The sequence below is a fragment of the Stenella coeruleoalba genome (assembly GCF_951394435.1).
Source record: "Stenella coeruleoalba genome assembly, chromosome: 13".
NCBI classification, from domain to species: Eukaryota; Metazoa; Chordata; class Mammalia; order Artiodactyla; family Delphinidae; genus Stenella; species Stenella coeruleoalba.
This window is the reverse complement of record NC_137159.1, coordinates 67,407,961-67,428,970: the sequence shown is the minus strand read 5'-3', so window position 1 is coordinate 67,428,970 and position 21,010 is coordinate 67,407,961. Positions and strand designations below refer to the sequence as shown.

Below are 21,010 nucleotides of genomic sequence, written 5' to 3'. Positions count from 1 at the left end.
CTGCATATGTACATGTGTAAGGTTTAACAGATTCCCAACTCCTTTGCATGGAGATAAATTTCATCCGCGAAAACCAAGTTCAGAACTCCCATCCTAATGTGTCACTGCCAACCTCAGCACTCCAAGTGTTCCTTAGTTCCTTTACTCATTGCCACCCAGAGAAAAAATTCTCTTTTACCCTGTAGTTGACAGATATACAGATTATGCTCTGTGTATTTCAGCAAATTTGTGTTTCCGTGTATGCTAGGATCACATGATTAAGGGAGCGAAAACTCGGGTGAAGCCCGAGGAAGGAAGGATCGATACTGCATTCGTACCTCTTCTTAGGACCGTCGGAGGGCCTGCTACTCCAATGATCCACCACTAGTAGTAGAAACTTCAACTTGGGAAGCTTCGTGATTGAAACTGTTGGAAGGTTTGACACTAATGCCCATGAGTGGATATGTTTCTCTGCTTCCATGTATCACTGCTGCTTAAATTTTTTCTTTTTAAATCATCGGAGTTTATTTTAGTGGAAAGTCTTAAAATAAGTAAGTAATAATTTAAATCTTGAGTTTTCAACCCAGTAGGAAACCTCACACTCAGTTGTTCACTTTTAGTAGGAGGGTTCTTTTAAGGCATGAGGTATATTAATTGGATGTTGGAATCTCTCGATCTGTACCCGTGTTTTGTCATCTCAAAGCACTTTGAGTGTTTGCATTTCATTTAGATGAGTGTATACACATTTTCTCTCTACTACCGTAACTATTTACCACATTTTTACGATCGTCGATGAATCACCACAACTGAAAACATCCAAACGTCATCCACAGTGACGTTTCAGCGAGTTGTCTATGATTTTTCTTTTCCAAGTAAAGAATGTCTTTCCCCGCGCTGACTCACCGCAGAGAACTCCCTTATTTCTGTTCCCTCTGTCCTCAAGTGGTCCATGCCCACATCAACAAGGTAAGGGAACATCTATGACTCCAACTAGGAAACACATGAGCGCTAGTTCTGCGTGCGTGGAGGCGGAGCGCACAGGATTGGAAAGAAACAGGGAGAGGTGGACACCAGCCGTGCGTCAAAACCCTGCGCAGCCCCGTTCGGGACTCGTGTTTATCATTCGTCTTTATGAGATTTTCTCCTCTTGAAAGAACAGGATGAACCCGTGCTCAAAACCTCTTGAAGCAGTTTGAAAATACAGCTTGTGATGTGCCACTTCAAAACAAGTTGGCACAGAATGAAAAGTGACGTTTGCTCTGGGGCTTGCGGAGGGCCCGTTACCTGGCGCACGCCGCCCTCGGGCTGCGGCTCGGGCTCAGGGCGCAGGCTGGCTCTTGGCCGCGGGGTCCTCGTAGCGGCCCGGGCCCGGGGCGGCGGCCTCCGGGGGGAAGCCCTGCTGCTGGTAGCCGTAGTGGACGGTGCCGCACGGGAAGTGGCGCAGCCTGAACAGGGGCACGTCCCTCAGGCTGGTGGTCAGCGAGGACGGCTCGAGGAGCAGAGAGGTGCCTGGACGGTGGCCGGCGGCCGCGGGAGGCGGGATGGCACGGCCGCCCTCGCCGCCCGGGTTCCCCCTCTCGCGCTGCTCCTTCTTCGCTGGAGGATTGCTCTTTTTGGTGGGTTTCTCTGTAAACCAGGAGCCGTAAGTTGGGTTCCATAGGCTGGTGGGCTTGTTTCTGGACCCCTGGACTTGGTGCAGCTCCGAGGGCGGGTTGGACTGAGAGAATGCCATGTTAACGTGTCCCCCCTTCACGGCCAGCGCCCTGGCGCCTCGGGCAGAGGCCTCTGCGGCCACGGGCTTCTTGCCGGCTTTGCCCGAGGAGGTGGAAGGCAGAGCCGTGCGGGCGGCTGGCTCGCGGCCCTCCTCCCGCTTGGCCTGGGGAGCGGAGACCAGCAGAGGAGGGATTCCCTCAGGGTCCTTGGGCCTCATGGGCACCTTCTCTTCCTCTTCCACGAGGGGCCCGTATTCTATGGGCAAAGCAGTGTTGATCACATCTGGGTCCTACAGGTGGGAGAAATGGACGGACGGAAACTTTGAACCACAGGCCAAACATGTTGGATCTGGAAGCTCCCTTAGCGCGGATGTCATCCGAACTTATTTTACAGATGAAGAGACTATTCAGTGTTCATTGGGAATCTGCTAATTTATAAGCACGGGGGAATAAGAAACGGGAAATCATCCTCATCTTTGGAGAGCTTGGTGGATAAGTACCATTACGGAAGTGCCTGCAGGGTGCTGGGAGAGGGTGCCGGGAAGTGGCCCACTGCCAGGGCAGGGGAGAGGGGTCAGGAAAGACTTCGCAGAGACCACCTTTGGGCAAATCTTACAGATTAATGGATTTAAAAGATTGTAAATTACTTTTAAAAATGATTCCTTTCAACTAAAAAGTCTATGTGTTTGACTTCAAGTGTGTGTGTGTTTGTGTGTGTGTTGGGGGCAAGGGGAGGGTAGGAGAGGAGAGACACACTATGTGGGCTTAACAGGTTAACCTCTAGTTCTCGTCTTTCCATTTCCATCATGTTTGGATGGGCTACACTTGATTATAACATTTCTGGGTGTAGTCATCGTATCATTACACGGGCCAATATCACAATGCAGTGGTTCTTTAACTAGTTTGTATCTGATGAAACCCAGGAAATACTGAAGTGCTACGAGGAAAACCGTTTACAAAATCAGCTCTGTGCTAGATCATTTTTACAGCAACAGACTAATACAGAAAAGCGGAAGGCAGTTGCCAGAGATTTGAGGAAAATCTGTGGTAGAAAGCTTAAAGTTGCAGAAACTTGATTCTGTAATATTTTATGCAAATTGGAAAAACCATTACTTCGGTTTAACAGAAAAACATATAGGTCCAGTATTCATCAGTAAAGAGTTTAAGAGTAAAAAACAACTACCTTCTAATTCTCTCTGCTTTAGTCTTAATTCCTTCCCTATTAATCATTAATCTCTATAGTGAGTCATTCAAAATATGCTTGTACAGAGTTCCTTGCTTTTAAGAGGGATCTTAGGTACTTTGGAGAAGAAAATTACTCCAAAGTATATATACTTAAGTGGATGTATTCCATTAATATTACAACATAATAACCTAAAAGCCACTGAACGTAAAGTTCTCTGAAAGAACCCCGAATAACTTGAAGTCTGTGTAGATAAATGCCTTCCGAGCCCAAAGGACCTGAAAAGATGGAATCATGAGGACAGGAAATGACTACAGTGTGAAAATGGGTATGTCTATTGTCACAGCTAAGATGAGAGGGAGTTTAGAGAGGTAGTGGCTTATTGTCTGACTTCTAAAATGTTCTCCAGAACTAGATATCCTGACGGAATGAGAGGCAAGAGAGGGAAAGAAAGCACATACAGCGGAGAGGAGGTAAGTGTTGGCCTGAAAGTGGTGCGAGTGGTGCGGAAGGAGGGGCCGCCCTGAAGGAGAGGAGGACACGGCTCCACTGAGGACGGCGCAGGTGCAGAGACGAAGGAAACGGAGGGGGCGGGGGTTCTCACTTGATGGCCTCCTCTCTTGAGGAGGTAGGAGGCATAGTCGTCTGCAGAAATGGTATCCCATTTCTATCAAAAGAGGAAAAACTTAGTCCTTACTGATGGAAATGGGAGCGGGATTTGCGTAGGGACGAGCGGGATGGCGGGGAAGCTGTGTGGCTTGGACAAAACCTCTCCAAGCCTCAGCTCCTCTTAAGTGGCAGCGACTAGTATTTGTCTACAAAACAGGCAAACTGAGCTACTACTCATTTTACTTTATAGATAATTAACATTCGTCCTCATGATCATAACTCATGTTTCCTGGCTGGTGTAACTGTTATTTCCCATTTTGGTATTTGCCATCTGCAAGACTTGTCCATATAAATGCTGGCCAAGGGGGGCGGAAATGTTTATACCTGGGTGCAGTATTCAATCCTCTCCAAAATTATGGCAAAGTTGGGCCTGTCTTCAGGCTGATGTTGCCAGCACTGGGTCATTATCCGGTATCTAAAATAAGAACAAGCACATTAATTAAAATCAAGAGAAACAGGATGAAAAATACGTTTTTTCCCCCAGCACTTTTCTAAATGGGACTGGAATGGTACTGTCTTCGAGGGTGGGGACTCATCTTGTCCCGTGTTGGCACATGTTGCCCTCTGCTGATGGGCAGAGTGTGAAGGTGTATATAACATAGGGCTCGTGAACATGGACATCCTGGTGTTTACGTTACATATGTCTCCTCTCGTTCCATTCCTGAATTAAAGTCAGCTCTGGGACAGAATATTCTATTTCCCATCTGCCTTGTTTGTGGGAACGAGGGATGCCAGACAGGACAGCAGAAAACGCAGGGAATAGAAACACTTAAAGGAGACTCAAGACCCATGGTGCAGGGCGGCAGGGGCGGAGTCTGGGACACAGATTCCTAGGAGGTGCTTGAGGCGTGTGAGCCTGGTGAGGCCACAGCCTCCATCCAGACGACGGATACCTTTTCAGGTGTGACATTATTGCTTTCACGGGGCTGGAAGACTAACCCATTGAAGCCACAGACATAGTCCTCTCTTGGGGCATATTAAATGAGGTCAGCCGTCTGGTTCCTTATTTTAAAACAAAAAAGCATATGTGGCTGCAGATATTCCTTGAAAAGGAAAACTGTGCTTAGTAACTTGTAGAAATTCCTAAAAGAGTCGTACACAGGCCCGGGGCAGTTCTTAGGTGGGTCCATCCGTCCTCCACTGGTGACAAACTCCAGAACCTCCTGGTTGCTTTTGCTAGGGTACGGCATGTATCCAAGAGAGAAGATTTCCCACAGAAGCACTCCGAAGGACCTGCGCACAGGACGGGAGATGTGGATACGGGTACACACACAGACACAGGCACTGACACACGTGTACACATACACTGACACACACATAAATACACAGACGCACATACATATCATATACACAGGGTCATAAACACATACACAGACACACATACATAGACACACACAGACGTACACAATGTAAAATTTTAATTTTTTAAATTTCACATTTTTTCCACAATAAAGAACTCTTCATATGGAGAAAAAGAAAAGAATGAGAAAGTAGTCACATGTGAAGCTCCATAAAAACATAACCAGCATGTTATTTTTTTTTGTTCACGTTTCTGTGCTTAGATTTTTTTTATATAATTGCTGTGATTTTTTTTTTGCAAATTCCATTATAGCATAAACATTCTGCATGCTAATACCAACATTTTTATAAATAGAATTTGACATGGCTGTAGAGTGTTCCACTGAGTAGCTGTGCCACAATTTGCTGTATCATTTCCATACTGTTTTACATTTTTAAAATATTTAAAAATACTGTGCTGAACATCTTTATACATTTTTAAAAGGATAATTTCCTTAGGATAAATTTCCTCAATTTAGAATTAGGATAATCTAGTAAAATCTAGGATAATTTTAAAGGAATTACTAGGTCAAAATAATATGAACACTGAAACCTTCGTTACCCATATTGTCCATTTGACTTCCCAAGGGGTCACTCTGACCATCAGCCAGCATTGTGCATCAGGCACTCCCACCAACACTGAGAACTTCTGCTGATTTTTAAGGTAAAAAATGGTAGAATATTTTAAATTATGTTCATTGACTTGATAATTAACACGGTTGAGTGTGTGTGTTAATTCATTTTTTTCTCCTATGAATGGTTCATATTTAACCACATATTGTCCATTTTAAACCACATATTGTTTTGGTATCGATCAGTTTTTTGATTTATAGACAAACTTGATATATCAAAGATGTTAACCTTTTATCCACAATTCAAATAACTTCTATTAGTTGCTTTCTAATTCTCCTTTTTAGCATGGCAAAGATTTTTATTTTTAGGTAGTCAAATCTATTTAAAATTTTTTTTGTGATTTCCTCCATCTGTTTTATAGATTCTATAGTCCTCTCTTTACCAGCAATTAGATGAATATTTGCTATTTTCTTCCAGTTGTATTTGTTTTTTTCTCTCTTCCCAAATCCAGTCGGAATTGAGTTTGGTGTATAGTGTGAGGTAAGGATGTCACTTTATTAGCTCTTCTAAAACCACTTTTCGAACAATACATATTCCTAAAATAATTTTCTCTTCAACTATTGACTTGTGAGTAAAACAGGTCTGTTCCAGGCTATCTATTCACTTCATCGATTTGCCTCCTTCTTGCACTGATACTACTCTCTTTTACTTTTTGTGTATTTATGTTTTAATATCTGGTAGGGCATTTTCCCGTTATTTCTCTCTTTTTAAAGAAATGTATTTGATTTCTCATTTATTTGCTTTAAATGAACTTTATAATGATTTTTATCATGTTCCAAAATCATCTGCTTTGATATTTTGACTAAAACTTTTATTTTAAAACTTTAATTTCATAATTAGCTTTTTGACCAAAAAAAGAGCCTATTTTAATTTTTGTGTCTGGTTGTAGTTTTCTGATGTTAATAAATATTACCTCAAAAATTGTAAAGAACTATAGTTCCTCCATCTCCTAAGGAACACAAAGTACTTTTTATTGACATAATTTAGGTGAAATTTCAAAGGTTCTTGTGAGGAGAATTGGGCAAAGATATTTTCCATATATTTTAGGTGAGAAGGCTGAAGCAGAGGTTATTATACAGCTAATTCAAGACAGACTGGAATACATTATTAGATCTCTTAATTCTACTACCTACAGATTGCCTGGTGCATATATTATTCCTCTCTGTTTGGTGGTCTTCCCCCAAGGCAAAACAAAATAAGCAAAATCATGGATGAAACTGGCAGCAGGGCTTAAAGAATTCCAGCGATATGTTTTCTGCTTGTCTAGATAGACAGCTAGGGAGATAGATTGCAGTATCCTTTGAGAGAACCACTGTATAGACTGAAAATCGGTGTTTATTTTCTTACTTTAGAGTTCAAGGGAGCAAGAAGTCATGCTGTTTATAGAACGTGGATAATTTCAGGTAAGTAGTGTTGTCAGATTTAGCAGATAACCAGACAGGACACTCAGTAACATCTGAATTCCAGTTAAACAAGAAATACTTTATAGTATTAGTGTATCCCAAACACTGCATGGGACATACTTATACCAAAACATTATTCACTGTTCATCTGAAATTCCATTTTAACTGGCCATTTTGTATTTTATCTAGCAATCCTACAGATAAGGTAAATCTATATTTTGTATGCCAAATGGTTCTTTAATCACCTATAAGCTGAACCTGTCCTAAATAGGAACTACTATGCAAAGGTCCAAAGCTTTGCACCAAAGCATTCAAAATCAAACAGAAACAAATATAAGAAAAAAATCCCACTCTGTTTCTCCTGGTATTGAACTTGCTCTGCCTGAAATTATAGAAATAGCTTAAGTGATTGCTGATGAAATTATTTTAAAAATTTGAATCAATGAATATAATCTGATGAAAAATTTAAAGTCACAACTGTGCTATGTTTATCACCTTTTAAAGCTAAACTTTATTTTCCTTTATTCATAACTTGAAGTTGGAAGATTGTCTCCAATTTTGTCTCCGTGTTCACACTTTGCCTGCCCCTTCCATCTGAACCACCACTGGCCCCAATTATGGTAGAGGGTGGGGCGCACTTTTAGGAAAAATGGGAACCCCAAAGTTACTGTATCGTATTTAAATCTCCAGCTGATTCCATCCACAGTTCGCTGCAGTTCTCTGAGCTTCAAATTCATGTACCGCCATCTCCACCGGCCTATTTTAATAGACAACTCAGACTTGACATGTTCCAACGAGCTCTTTCTGCACCCAAACCCTCTCCTCCTCCAGTCTTTCCAGCTCGGCAGTACCACTGTCCAGCTGTCTGCTCAAGCAGCAAACCTAGGAATCGTCCTTGATCTCACTCTTCCCCACACCTTCCACTCCACATCCAACTTAGCACAGTCTTGTTGACTACTCTCAAGACAGAGCTTGAAACTGACCACGGCCAATGGCTTCCACTGCCGCCACTAGGTCTAGCCCCTCTCATCTCTTATCTAGAAATAAGCAGTGTTCGCCTAACTGGCTTCTCATCTTCACCTGCCCCACTCCAGTCTATTTTCAATGGAAGCCAGAGTGATATACATATATATATATATATATATATATTTTGTGTGTGTGTGTGTGTGTGTGTGTGTGTGTGTTACGTGGGCCTCTCACTGTTGTGGCCTCTCCCGTTGTGGAGCACAGGCTACGGACGCGCAGGCTCGGCGGCCATGGCTCATGGGCCCAGCCGCTCCGCGGCATGTGGGATCTTCCTGGACCGGGGCACGAACCCGTGTCCCCTGCATCGGCAGGCGGACTCTCAACCACTGTGCCATTCATCTCTGATCTGTGTTTTTTTTTTTTTTTGCTGCGCCGGGTCTCAGTTGTGGCACATGGACTCCGTTGCTGTATGTGGGATCTTTTTAGTTGCGGCACAGGGGCTTCTTAGTTGTGGCATGCCTGTGGAATCTAGTTCCCTGACCAGGGATCAAACCCGGGCCCCCTGCCTTGGGAGCATGGAGTCTTACCCACTGGACCACCAGGGAAGTCCCTTCTGATCATTTTTTACTATGATTTTATTTGTCTCCTTGGAAGCTTGCAGCATCTTGATCACCACTGGTCTGAAATTTCATGATGATGTGCTCTTGTGTTACTCTCTTTATTCAGTGCTTGGCACTTGCTAGATGCTTTCACTCTGGAAACATATGTCCTGGGAAATCTTCTTGGATTATTTCTTTGATATTTTTATTCCTTTCATTTCCTCTATTCATTCTTTCTGGGACTCCTAGTTCTCAGCTAACTGGGTCTAATGGTCTAATCCCTTTAATTTTCTTTTCTTTCCTATCTATTCCATCTATTTATAGTTGCTTTATTTTCTAGAAGATTTATTCGACTCTGTCTTCCAATCTTTCCATTACTTTCACACATCTATCATCATCTTTTAAAAAACAAAACCTTTATTTTCTTAAGAACAGTTTTAGATTGTAAAGAAATTATGAAGATAATACAGAAAGTCCCCACATACCTCACACTCAGTTCCCTCTATTTTTAGCATCTTACATTAATGTGATACATTCCTTACAATTAACGAGCCAATATTAAGGCATTATTATTAACTAAAGCCTATAGTTTATTGAGATTTCCTTAATTTTTGCTGAATTTCCTTTTGCTGTTCCAGGACCCCATTAGAACATCACGGTATATTTAGTTGTCATGTTTCCTTAGGCTACTCTTGACTTTGGCAACTTCTCAGATTTTCCTCGTTTTTGATGACCTTGACAGTTTCGAGGAGTACCAGTCAGGAATTTTCTAGAATGTCAAATTAGGATTTGTCTGTTTTTCTTAGGATTAGAGTGGAGTTATTGGGTTTTGGGAGAAAGACCACAGAGGTTGCCATTTCATCATATCAGGTGAAGGTACTTGCTAGCAACATGATCTGTCACTGTTCACGTTGACCTTGATCGCCTGGCTGAGGTAGCGTTTGCCAAGTTTCTTTCTTCTCCCTGCTTTTCGCTCCCTGTGCTCTTTGAAAGGATGCTGCCGTGTGCTGCCCACATGGGCTCTGGGGAACTAATGCTCCATCTCGTTGGAGGGCTCTCTCATCATATTTTTATATCCAGGAATTTTTTTCCCTAAAAACATTGTTTTAAATAATCTTTTGTCTTTAGATTATGGTTGCAATAATATAACTTTTGAGGATATTGTTTTTAAAAGTTTTCCTAAGTTTTCTGCATTCTTCTTCCTCCAAGTTCCTTTTTATACGTTTGTTTCCTTCAGATCAGAATCTTTTCTCAAGTGCTTGTTGATTCTTGGCTGTCTGTTCATGTATTAAGACTGGGACACGACAAAGCTGATGGGAAGCTTTATGTAGATAAGCTTGTCAACTGGCGGGCAAACTGGCTCGCTTGTTTCACGAGGTGCATTAGTTTCCTGGCTGCTGTAACAAAGTACCACAAACTTGGTGGCTTAAAGCAACACAAGTTTATTCTCTCACAGTTCCAAAGGGTGGATGTCTGAAACCAGTCGCGTGGGCTGAAAGCAAGGTGACCGCGGGGCCACGCTCCCTCCAGAGGCTCTAGGGGAGAACTGTTCCTTGCCTCTTCCGGCTTCTGGTGGATGCTGGAATTCCTTGGCTTGTGGCCACATCTCTTCAGCCTCTGCCTCTGTCCTCTGTGTGTGTATGATACTTCCCTCTGCCTCTCATGCCACTTGTGATGGCATTTAGGGCCCACTGGATAATCCAGGATAACTGTCTCACTTCAAGATCCTCAACTTAATCACATCTGCAGACTCCTTTTTTCTTATAAGGGAACAATGGCAGGTTTCTGGGATGAGGGCCTGATACCTTTGGATGGCCATTATTCAGCCCACTAGCACTTGTGGTGTCTGAAGTTTTTCACTTCATTGGTCAGTCCCTCCTTCAAGAATCTCCTCATCTCCTTCTGCCTAGCTGCCGTGTTCTTGGCACTGAGGGGATGGAGGGGGCATTATACCTTTAAGTAGGTAGACTTAAAAAAAAAAAAATATATATATATATGTATGCTTATAGTAGAGAATTGCTGATGTCTGATGTCCCTAAGGCCGGAAAGACTTTAGTTCAACCTCTTCAGAGAAGGAACCCCAGCCCTGTGTGATGGTAGAGGAGGGATGGGGTGAGGGAATGATCTAGTTACTTTTTAAACAGATCTGTAACTCATTTTCCTCTCTGCTGCACCTCTACTTTCAGAGGTGCCGGCACCTTCCATTCCTGGGCCTTTCTGGGGCTCCTGATCAGGCAGAGTGAACCAGGCTGCTTCTGGATGGCCCTAGATATCAACTTTCTAATTTTCTAAGTAAGAGACCACTTGTCTGTAAACTCTCCACTTTCCCAAATTTTGTCCTTGTTGTCTTTGACCTTGTGGATTTTTATGCAACTAAAAAGACTCCCTTGTATATGTGTGTGTGTGTGTGTGTGTGTGTGTGTGTGTATTTTGGGAGGGAGCACAGGTTCAATTTGCCATTTAAAAAATTATGTGTTGCTCTTACAGGAATTATGTAAAACAGTATGGAGATTCCTCAAGAAATTAAAAATAGAACTAAAGATCTAGAAATCCCACTTCTGGGTATACATCCAAAAGAAATAAAATCAGTATCCTGAAGAGGTATCTGCACTCCCACGTTCGTTGAAGCATTATTCACAATAGCCAAGATATGGAAACAACCTAAATATTGATTGATGGATAAATGGATAAAGAAAATGTGGCATGTATGTAAACCATAGAATATTACTCAGCCATGAACAAGAAGGAAGTTTGCCATTTGCAACAACATGGATGAGCCTGGAGGACAGTATGCTAAATGAACTAAGTCAGACACAGAAAGACAAACACTCATAAGCGGAGCCATGGACGCGGAGAGTAGAATGGTGGTTGCCAGGGGCTGAGGGGAGGGGAAGGGGAAGATGTTGGTCAAGGAGCACAAGGTCTCAGTTATGCGGGATGAATAAGTTCTGGACATCTAATGTGCAGACAGTGTTTTCCAAACTGATTTTTAGCTGTAGAAGGGGTCTCACCACCACCATCACCTGCAGCACTTTTGTGCTCATAATTATTTCCTTTTCTCCATGATTCTGTCAATGTGGAGAATTTCATTGATCAATTTTTCTAGTCTTAACTCAATGTTGCATTCCTGGAATAAATCTAACTTCGCTATTATGTGTGGCTCTCAGTGTGTGGTCCCTCAGCCTGCAGCATCAGCATTGCCTGGGAACTTGCTAGAAATGCAACTTCTCAGCCACCTCAGACCTTCTGAATCCTAAGCTCTCAGGGTGGGGTCCAGTGTTTACCTGTGTTTTACCAAAGCCTTTCCGGTGGTTCCGATGCTCGATGTACGCCAACCTCTGAGAGCTCCCGTAGGAGAGTATGTTGATTCTTCTTACCCTTCCCCACGAGAGTGTGGGATCATTTGGCTCTCGAGCTCTCCCTTAAGGCCCACGGTGGGACCTGGAGGAGGGCGGCAGAAAGACTCACCACGTGTCTGTTTTAGAAGTAAATATTCCTTCCATGAAGGCCTCCGGGGGCATCCATTTGACCGGCAGCATCGCACAGCCTCCCTTTCGGTAGTAGCTCGCTCTGTAGGGAGAAGAGAAAAGCGGACTTGGTTCTGGAAATGGCTCTGAGCCAGGTACCTTGAGAGAGTGGCAACAACATCTACCGGTTGACGGACTGAAATTAACAAGGGGCGCTTGTGGTTCAGGAGGGGAGCAGGGGACACAGATCACCTAGTTAACAACCTTAGTGTCACCTCACAGGAGACAGAACAGCCCACTGCAGGTGTGAAAGGAAAGAGCTACGCAATGACTAAAAATGCCCGCTGGCAGGTAGTTAGAGTTCCCTGATGGGTTTTGTTTATTACAGCTCACAATGCATAACATTACTCCAACCTTGTAAGTACTGTTCTCGATGATCCACGGTAACGCGAGATCCCAAATGGGAGAATTGAGGGCAGGGCTGGTGTCCTACTCTGGATCCTCCTCGGCACTCACACAGCATCTAATTCAATACAGGTGCTCGACATGGAACCCTCTAGGCAGCGGGCGGGAAGCTGCATGCCATAGCAGAGCCCCCAGGAGAGCACCTGCCTTCCATGGCACGAGGTGACTCACTAGTTTTTGTCACTGATGTCATTAATGCAACTGACTGATAAAAACTAATAACCGAATTCATACCACTGTGCTCCCATGCCTGGTGTGTTATGGGAGGCGGCTCCCCACCAGCTGCCTAGATTAATTACTCCAATAAACATGAACTGAGTACTTAGTATGTGTCAGGTGTTCTGCCACGTGCTGAGGACACAAATAAGTCATAGACTCTCTCTTCCAAGGTATGGTTTAGTAGAAGAAACAGAATCAGCTGCAGTAAGAACAACACGTGATGATGTAGGTATGTACGAAGCTCGGTGAGCAATGAAGAATGCATTTGTTCTACCCAAAGGGGGGGTAGAGTATAGGAGAAGTTTTTTGGGGGCGCTGTTGGAGCTGGAACGGCAAAGCAGCTCTCGAGGAAGACCATTCCTGACATGTGGCGTTGTGCGGTGCCTGTGGGAAGCCGGAGCTGTAGGGAAGTTGGGCAGTGAAGCCTAGAGCTGGGGAACTGTCGGTGCTGAGGATGGAGAGGAAGGGCCAGATCATGTGACTCACTAAGTCTCACTGCAACATTTGTGTCTTAGAGCACAGGCTCTCCCGGGGTGCTCTGAGACAGGAGGGGAAGGAACGCTGAGACTCTGGGTGATAGAAGAGGGTGACGTGGAGCATTAGCAAGGTATATGGTGGATACCAGTGGTAGATGACTGTAGCTGAAAACATTGCTAACTCCTAATTTCCTAGGTACTGCTGTCCTGTGGTAACAGGATGCCATCGGCATTCTTACCCCACGGAGATTGTTTACCAGTTCCGTGGGAGGCCTTCAGGGTCTCCCTTATTCTCCAAAGACTGAAAGGTCTACATGACCATCCCTCCTCACTCTACCTCCGGATTAGGGAAGGTGTAATTAGTGACCATGCAAGGGAGTCCCTTGCTCAGCTAATGGAGTGAGTCACTGTTGTAAATAATTAGACAAAGAAGAAACGGGAATTCCCTGGCAGTTCAGTGGTTAGGACTCTGCGCTTCCACTGCAGGGCAGGGGGCACGGGTTCAATCCCTGGCTGGGGAACTAAGATCCCCCATGCAGTGCGGCACAGACCAAAAAAAAAAAGAAACTAGGGGTTGGGAAGAGAAGAGTGGGATAAAGTATAATAGAGTATTTTTTTAAATTAAAATTTACTTTGTTTTTTAATGTAGCCTTAAGAATATTACAGGGGAAAAGAAATGAAGCTGAGCTAAGTACCTATGGGCTTTGAATACACTCCTGTGTCTCCTGGTGTTAGAAAAGAAGAGCGATGAGCTGGGCCCAGTTTCCTGTCAGTTCTAAGGTGCTCTTGCCTGGGGTGATGGAAGCTAAGCCTGTTTAGAATTCCTGAGTATTGAGGAAAGGGGTTAAGCAACTTAAAGTTTACTTAGAAACATTTTCCATGTCAAGTATCCAGGTTATTCTGTGTCTCAGAACATGTTAGGACTATAGAGTTGGAACAGAAAGACAATCTAATTAACAGCTTAGTGTCAATTATCGCAGGCAGTGTGATCCTTGAATTAGCCCTTCAGGCATGAGCAATGATTAAGGCTTCCCATGTCCTGAAAAGGAACTTAATGACATTTTAGGTGGCGGGTTGACAAGGCAGCAGAGGTGCTTTAGGGCACAGCAGCCTTGTCACACTCTCTTGAGGGGGTTAAGCTGAGGAGGTGAGCTCTGATGGGTGATGGCAGTCTGTACTCACCGGTAGATGTCTCGAGCCATTCCGAAGTCTCCAATCTTGGCCACCCTTCCAGGGCCTGGACAGGTCAAGAGGCAGTTCCTGGCAGCAATGTCCCTGGGAAGAAAAAAAATGAGAAAATGCATTTCCTAATTTTATTCTTGAAAAGATAAATGTATAATACTCAGCACAAGGATTTTCACCTCCAATCTGAAGGTTCTCTTTTCTTCCCTATAGTTCCTTTCTACATTATACTTCAGTATGAAAAAAATAGCTAAGCAATTCTAGGTCTCAGAACTAAGAGGGAGGGGGGAAGGCGGAAGATGGCGGAAGAGTAAGACGCGGAGATCACCTTCCTCCCCACAGATACACCAGAAATACATCTACACGTGGAACAACTCCTACAGAACACCTACTGAAGGCTGGCAGAAGACCTCAGACCTCCCAAAAGGCAAGAAACTCCCCACGTACCTGGGTAGGGCAAAAGAAAAAAAGAAAAAAAGAATAGGGACGGCACCTGCACCAGTGGGAGGGAGCTGTGAAGGAGGAAAAGTTTCCACACACTAGGAAGCCCCTTCGCGGGCGGAGACTGCGGGAGGCGGAGGGGGGAGCTTCGAAGCCGTGGAGGAGAGCACAGCAACAGGGGTGCAGAGGGCAAAGCGGAGAGATCCCTGCACAGAGGATCGGTGCCGACCGGCACTCACCAGCCCGAGAGGCTTGTCTGCTCACCCGCCGGGGCGGGCGGGGCTGCGAGCTGAGGCTCTGAGGCTCGGGTTTCGGTTTTGGAAGGAGCTCAGGGAGAGGACTGGGGTTGGCGGCTTGAACATAGCCTGAAGGGGTTAGTGCACCACAGCTGGCCGGGAGGGAGTCCGGGGAAAAGTCTGCACCTGCTGAAGAGGCAGGAGACTTTTCCTTCCCTCTTTGTTTCCTGGGCCGTGAGGAGACGGGTTTAAGAACGCTGCTTAAAGGAACTCCAGAGACGGGCGCGAGCCGCGGCTGAAAGCGCGGAATCCAGAGGCGGGCGGGAGACGTTAAGGCTGCTGCTGCCGCCACCAAGGGGCCTGTGTGCGAGCACAGGTCACTCTCCACATCCCTCTTCCGCGGAGCCTGTGCAGCCCGCCACTGCCAGGTTCCCGGGATCCAGGGACAACTTCCCCGGGAGAACGCACAGCGCGCCTCAGGCTGGTGCAAAGTCACGCCGGCCTTTGCCACCGCAGGCCCGCCCCACACTCCGTGCCCCTCCCTCCCCCCGGCCTGAGTGCGCCAGAGCCCCCGAATCAGCGGCTCTTTTAACCCCATCCTGTCTGAGCAAAAAACAGACGCCCTCCAGCGACCTACACGCAGTGGCAAGGCCAAATCCAAAGCTGAGCCCTGGGAGCTGTGAGAACAAAGAAGAGAAAGGGAAATCTCTCCCAGCAGCCTCAGAAGCAGCGGATTAAAGCTCCACAATCAACTTGATATACCCTGCATCTGTGGAATACATGACTAGACAACCAATCATCCCAAATTAAGGAAGTGGACTTTAGGAGCAAGATCTATGATTTTTTCCCTTTTCCTCTTTTTGTGAATGTGTATGTGTATGCTTCTGTGTGAGATCTTGTCTGTATAGTCTTGCTTCCACCATTTGTCCTAGGGTTCTATCCGTCCATGTTTTTTAAAAAATTTGTTTTTCTTAATAATTAATTTTAATAACGTTATTATACTTTACCTTCGTTCTTTCTTTCGTTCTTTCTTTCTTTCCTTCCTTCCTTCCCTCCTTTAGACAACGAATCATCCCAAATTGAGGAGGTGGTCTCTGACAGCAAGATTTATGATTTTTCCCCATTTACCTCTTTTAGTGAGGGTGTATGTGTATGCTTCTGTGTAAGATTTTGTCTGTATAGCTTTGCTTACAACATTTGTCCTAAGGTTCTATCCGTCCCTTTTTTTTTTCTAAATAAGAATTTTTTAATTCAATAACTTTATTATACTTTATTTTATTTTTACTGTATCTTCTTTCTTTCTTTTTTCCTTCTTTCCCTCCTTCCTTCCTTCCTCCCTCCCTCCCTCCCTCCTTTCTTTCCTTCTTGCCTTCTTTCCTTCTTTGCTTCTTTCTTTCTTTCTTCCTTCCTTCCTACCCTCCTTTCCTTCTTTCTTTCCTCATACTTCTACTAATTCCCTCTACTTTTTCTCCCTTTTATCCTGAGCCGTGTGGATGAAAAGCTCTTGGTGCTCCAGCCAGGAGGCAGGGCTCTGCCTCTGAGGTAGGAGAGCCAACTTCAGGACACTGGTCAACAAGAGACCTCCCAGCTCCACATAATATCAAACGGCGAAAATCTCCCAGAGACCTCCATCTTAACACCAGCACCCAGCTTCACTCAACGACCAGCAAGCCACAGTGCTGGAAAACCTATGCCAAACAACTAGCAAAACAGGAACACAACCCCACCCATTAGCAGAGAGGCTGCCTAAAATCATAATAAGGCCACAGACACCCCAAAACACACCACCAGACGTGAACCTGCCCACTAGAGAGACAAGATCCAGCCTCATCCACCACAACACAGGCACTAGTCCCCTCCACCAGGAAGCCTACACAACCCACTGAACCAACCTTAGCCACTGGAGACAGACATCAAAAACAGGAGGAACTACGAACCTGCAGCCTGCAAAAAGGAGACCCCAAACACAGTAAGATAAGCAAAATGAGAAGACAGACAAACACACAGCAGATAAAGGAGCAAGATAAAAATGCACCAGACCTAACAAATGAAGAGGAAATAGGCAGTCTACCTGAAAAAGAATTCAGAATAATGATAGTAAGGTTGATCCGAAATCTTGGAGATAGAATGGACAATAGAATGGACAAAATGCAAGAATCAGTTAACAAGGACCTAGAAGAACTAAAGATGAAACAAGCAACGATGAACAACACAATAAATGAAATTAAAAGTACTCTAGATGGGATTAATAGCAGAATAACTGAGGCAGAAGAACGGATAAGTGACCTGGAAGATAAAATAGTGGAAATAACTACTGCAGAGCAGAATAAAGAAAAAAGAATGAAAATAACTGAGGACAGTCTCAGAGACCTCTGGGACAACATTAAACGCACCAACATTCGAATTATAGGGGTTCCAGAAGAAGAAGAGAAAAAGAAAGGGACTGAGAAAATATTTGAAGAGATTATAGTTGAAAACTTCCCTAATATGGGAAAGGAAATAGTTAATCAAGTCCAGGAAGCACAGAGAGTCCCATACAGGATAAATACAAGGAGAAATACGCCAAGACACATATTAATCAAACTGTCAAAAATTTAATACAAAGAAAGCATATTAAAAGCAGCAAGGGAAAAACAACAAATAACACATAAGGGAATCCCCATAAGGTTAACAGCTGATCTCTCAGCAGAAACCCTACAAGCCAGAAGGGAGTGGCAGGACATACTGAAAGTGATGAAGGAGAAAAACCTGCAGCCAAGACTACTCTACCCAGCAAGGATCTCATTCAGATTTGATGGAGAAATTAAAACCTTTACAGACAAGCAAAAGCTGAGAGAGTTCAGCACCACCAAACCAGCTTTACAACAAATGCTAAAGGATCTTCTCTAGGCAAGAAACACAAGAGAAGGAAAAGACCTATAATAACGAACCCAAGACAGTTTAGAAAATGGGAATAGGAACATACATATCGATAATTACCTTAAATGTAAATGGACTAAATGCTCCCACCAAAAGACACAGATTAGCTGAATGGATACAAAAACAAGACCCTTATATATGCTGTCTACAAGAGACCCACTTCAGACCTAGAGACACATACAGACTGAAAGTAAGGGGATGGAAAAAGATATTCCATGCAAATGGAAACCAAAAGAAAGCTGGAGTAGCAATTCTCATATCAGACAAAATAGACTTTAAAATAAGGACTATTAAAAGAGACAAAGAAGGACACTACATAATGATCAAGGGATCGATCCAAGAAGAAGATATAACAATTGTAAATATTTATGCACCCAACATAGGAGCACCTCAATACATAAGGCAAATACTAACAGCCATAAAAGGGGAAATCGACAGTAACACATTCATAGTAGGGGACTTAAATACCCCACTTTCACCCATGGACAGATCATCCAAAATGAAAATAAATAAGGAAACACAAGCTTTAAATGATACATTAAACAAGATGGACTTAATTGATATTTATAGGACACTCCATCCAAAAACAACAGAATACACATTTTTCTCAAGTGCTCATGGAACATTCTCCAGGATAGATCATATCTTAGGTCACAAATCAAGCCTTGGTAAATTTAAGAAAATTGAAATTGTATCAAGTATCTTTTCTGACCACAACGCCATGAAACTAGATATCAATTACAGGAAAAGATCTGTAAAAAATACAAACACACGGAGGCTAAACAATACACTACTTAATAATGAAGTGATCACTGAAGAAATCAAAGAGGAAATCAAAAAATACCTAGAAACAAATGACAATGGAGACACAATGACCCAAAACCTGTGGGATGCAGCAAAAGCAGTTCTAAGGGGGAAGTTTATAGCACTACAAGCCCACCTTAAGAAGCAGGAAACATCTCGAATAAACAACCTAACCTTGCACCTCAAGCAATTAGAGAAAGAAGAACAAAAAAACCCCAAAGCTAGCAGAAGGAAAGAAATCATAAAAATCAGATCAGAAATAAATGAAAAAGAAATGAAGGAAACAATAGCAAAGATCAATAAAACTAAAAGCTGGTTCTTTGAGAAGATAAACAAAATAGATAAACCACTAGCCAGACTCATCAAGAAAAAAAGGGAGAAGACTCAAATCAATAGAATTAGAAAATGAAAAAGGAGAGGTAACAACTGACACTCCAGAAATAAGAGATCATGAGAGATTACTACAAGCAACTCTATGCCAATAAAATGGACAATCTGGAAGAAATGGACAAATTCTTAGAAATGCACAACCTGCCAAGACTGAATCAGGAAGAAATAGAAAATATGAACAGACCAATCACAAGCACTGAAATTGAAACTGTGATTAAAAATCTTCCAACAAAGAAAAGCCCAGGACCAGATGGCTTCACAGGCGAATTCTATCAAACATTTAGAGAAGAGCTAACACCTATCCTTCTCAAACTCTTCCAAAATATAGCAGAGGGAGGAACACTCCCAAACTCCTTCTACGAGGCCACCATCACCTTGATACCAAAACCAGACAAGGATGTCACAAAGAAAGAAAACTACAGGCCAATATCACTGATGAACATAGATGCAAAAATCCTCAACAAAATACTAGCAAACAGAATCCAACAGCACATTAAAAGGATCATACACCATGATCAAGTGGGGTTTATTCCAGGAATGCAAGGATTCTTCAATATACGCAAATCTATCAATGTGATAAACCATATTAACAAATTGAAGGAGAAAAACCATATGATCATCTCAATAGATGAAGAAAAAGCTTTTGACAAAATTCAACACCCATTTATGATAAAAACCCTGCAGAAAGTAGGCATAGAGGGAACTTTCCTCAACATAATAAAGGCCATATATGACAAGCCCACAGCAAACATCATCCTCAATGGTGAAAAACTGAAAGCATTTCCACTAAGATCAGGAACAAGACAAGGTTGCCCACTCTCACCACTCTTATTCAACATAGTTTTGGAAGTTTTAGCCACAGCAATCAGAGAAGAAAAGGAAATAAAAGGAATCCAAATCGGAAAAGAAGAAGTAAAGCTGTCACTGTTTGCAGATGACATGATCCTATACATAGAGAACCCTAAAGATGCTACCAGAAAACTACTAGAGCTAATCAATGAATTTGGTAAAGTGGCAGGATACAAAATTAATGCACAGAAATCTCTGGCATTCCTATATACTAATGATGAAAAATCTGAAAGTGAAATCAAGAAAACACTCCCATTTACCACTGCAACAAAAAGAATAAAATATCTAGGAATAAACTTACCTAAGGAGACAAAAGACCTGTATGCAGAAAATTATAAGACACTGATGAAAGAAATTAAAGATGATACAAATAGATGGAGAGATATACCATGTTCTTGGATAGGAAGAATCAACATTGTGAAAATGACTCTACTACCCAAAGCAATCTATAGATTCAATGCAATCCCTATCAAACTACCACTGGCATTTTTCACAGAACTAGAACAAAAAATTTTGCAATTTGTATGGAAACACAAAAGACCCCGAATAGCCAAAGCAATCTTGAGAACGAAAGAAGGAACTGGAGGAATCAGGCTCCCTGACTTCAGACTATACTACAAAGCTACAGTTATCAAGACGGTATGGTACTGGCACAAAAACAGAAAGATAGATCAATGGAGCAGGATAGAAAGCCCAGAGAGAAACCCATGTACATATGGACACCTTATCTTTGATAAAGGTGGCAGTAATGTACAGTGGAGAAAGGACAGCCTCTTCAATAAGTGGTGCTGGGAAAACTGGACACGTACATGTAAAAGTATGAGATTAGATCACTCCCTAACACCATACACAAAAATAAGCTCAAAATGGATTAAAGACCTAAATGTAAGGCCAGAAACTATCAAACTCTTAGAGGAAAACATAGGCAGAACACTCTATGACATAAATCACAGCAAGATCCTTTCTGACCCACCTCCTAGAGTAATGGAAATAAAAACAAAAATAAACAAATGGGACCTAATGAAACTTCAAAGCTTTTGCACAGCAAAGGAAACCATAAACAAGACCAAAAGACAACCC

At 43.1% G+C, this 21,010-nt stretch overlaps 1 protein-coding gene across 1 annotated transcript in view; it reads right to left on the bottom strand.

Moving 5' to 3' along the window:
* Positions 1–557: 557 nt before the first annotated feature.
* The window catches only part of ALK (ALK receptor tyrosine kinase), a gene marked incomplete at its 5' end in the record, with an annotated part of 722,056 nt that continues 701,603 nt past the window's right edge, over positions 558–21,010 (bottom strand). The window contains 5 exons of the mRNA XM_079941115.1: positions 558–1,981; positions 3,868–3,958; positions 4,642–4,776; positions 11,951–12,052; positions 14,292–14,384. Of these exons, the coding sequence (XP_079797241.1) occupies positions 1,298–1,981; positions 3,868–3,958; positions 4,642–4,776; positions 11,951–12,052; positions 14,292–14,384 (1,105 nt within the window). The 3' untranslated portion in view covers positions 558–1,297. The remainder of the gene's footprint in view (positions 1,982–3,867; positions 3,959–4,641; positions 4,777–11,950; positions 12,053–14,291; positions 14,385–21,010) is intronic.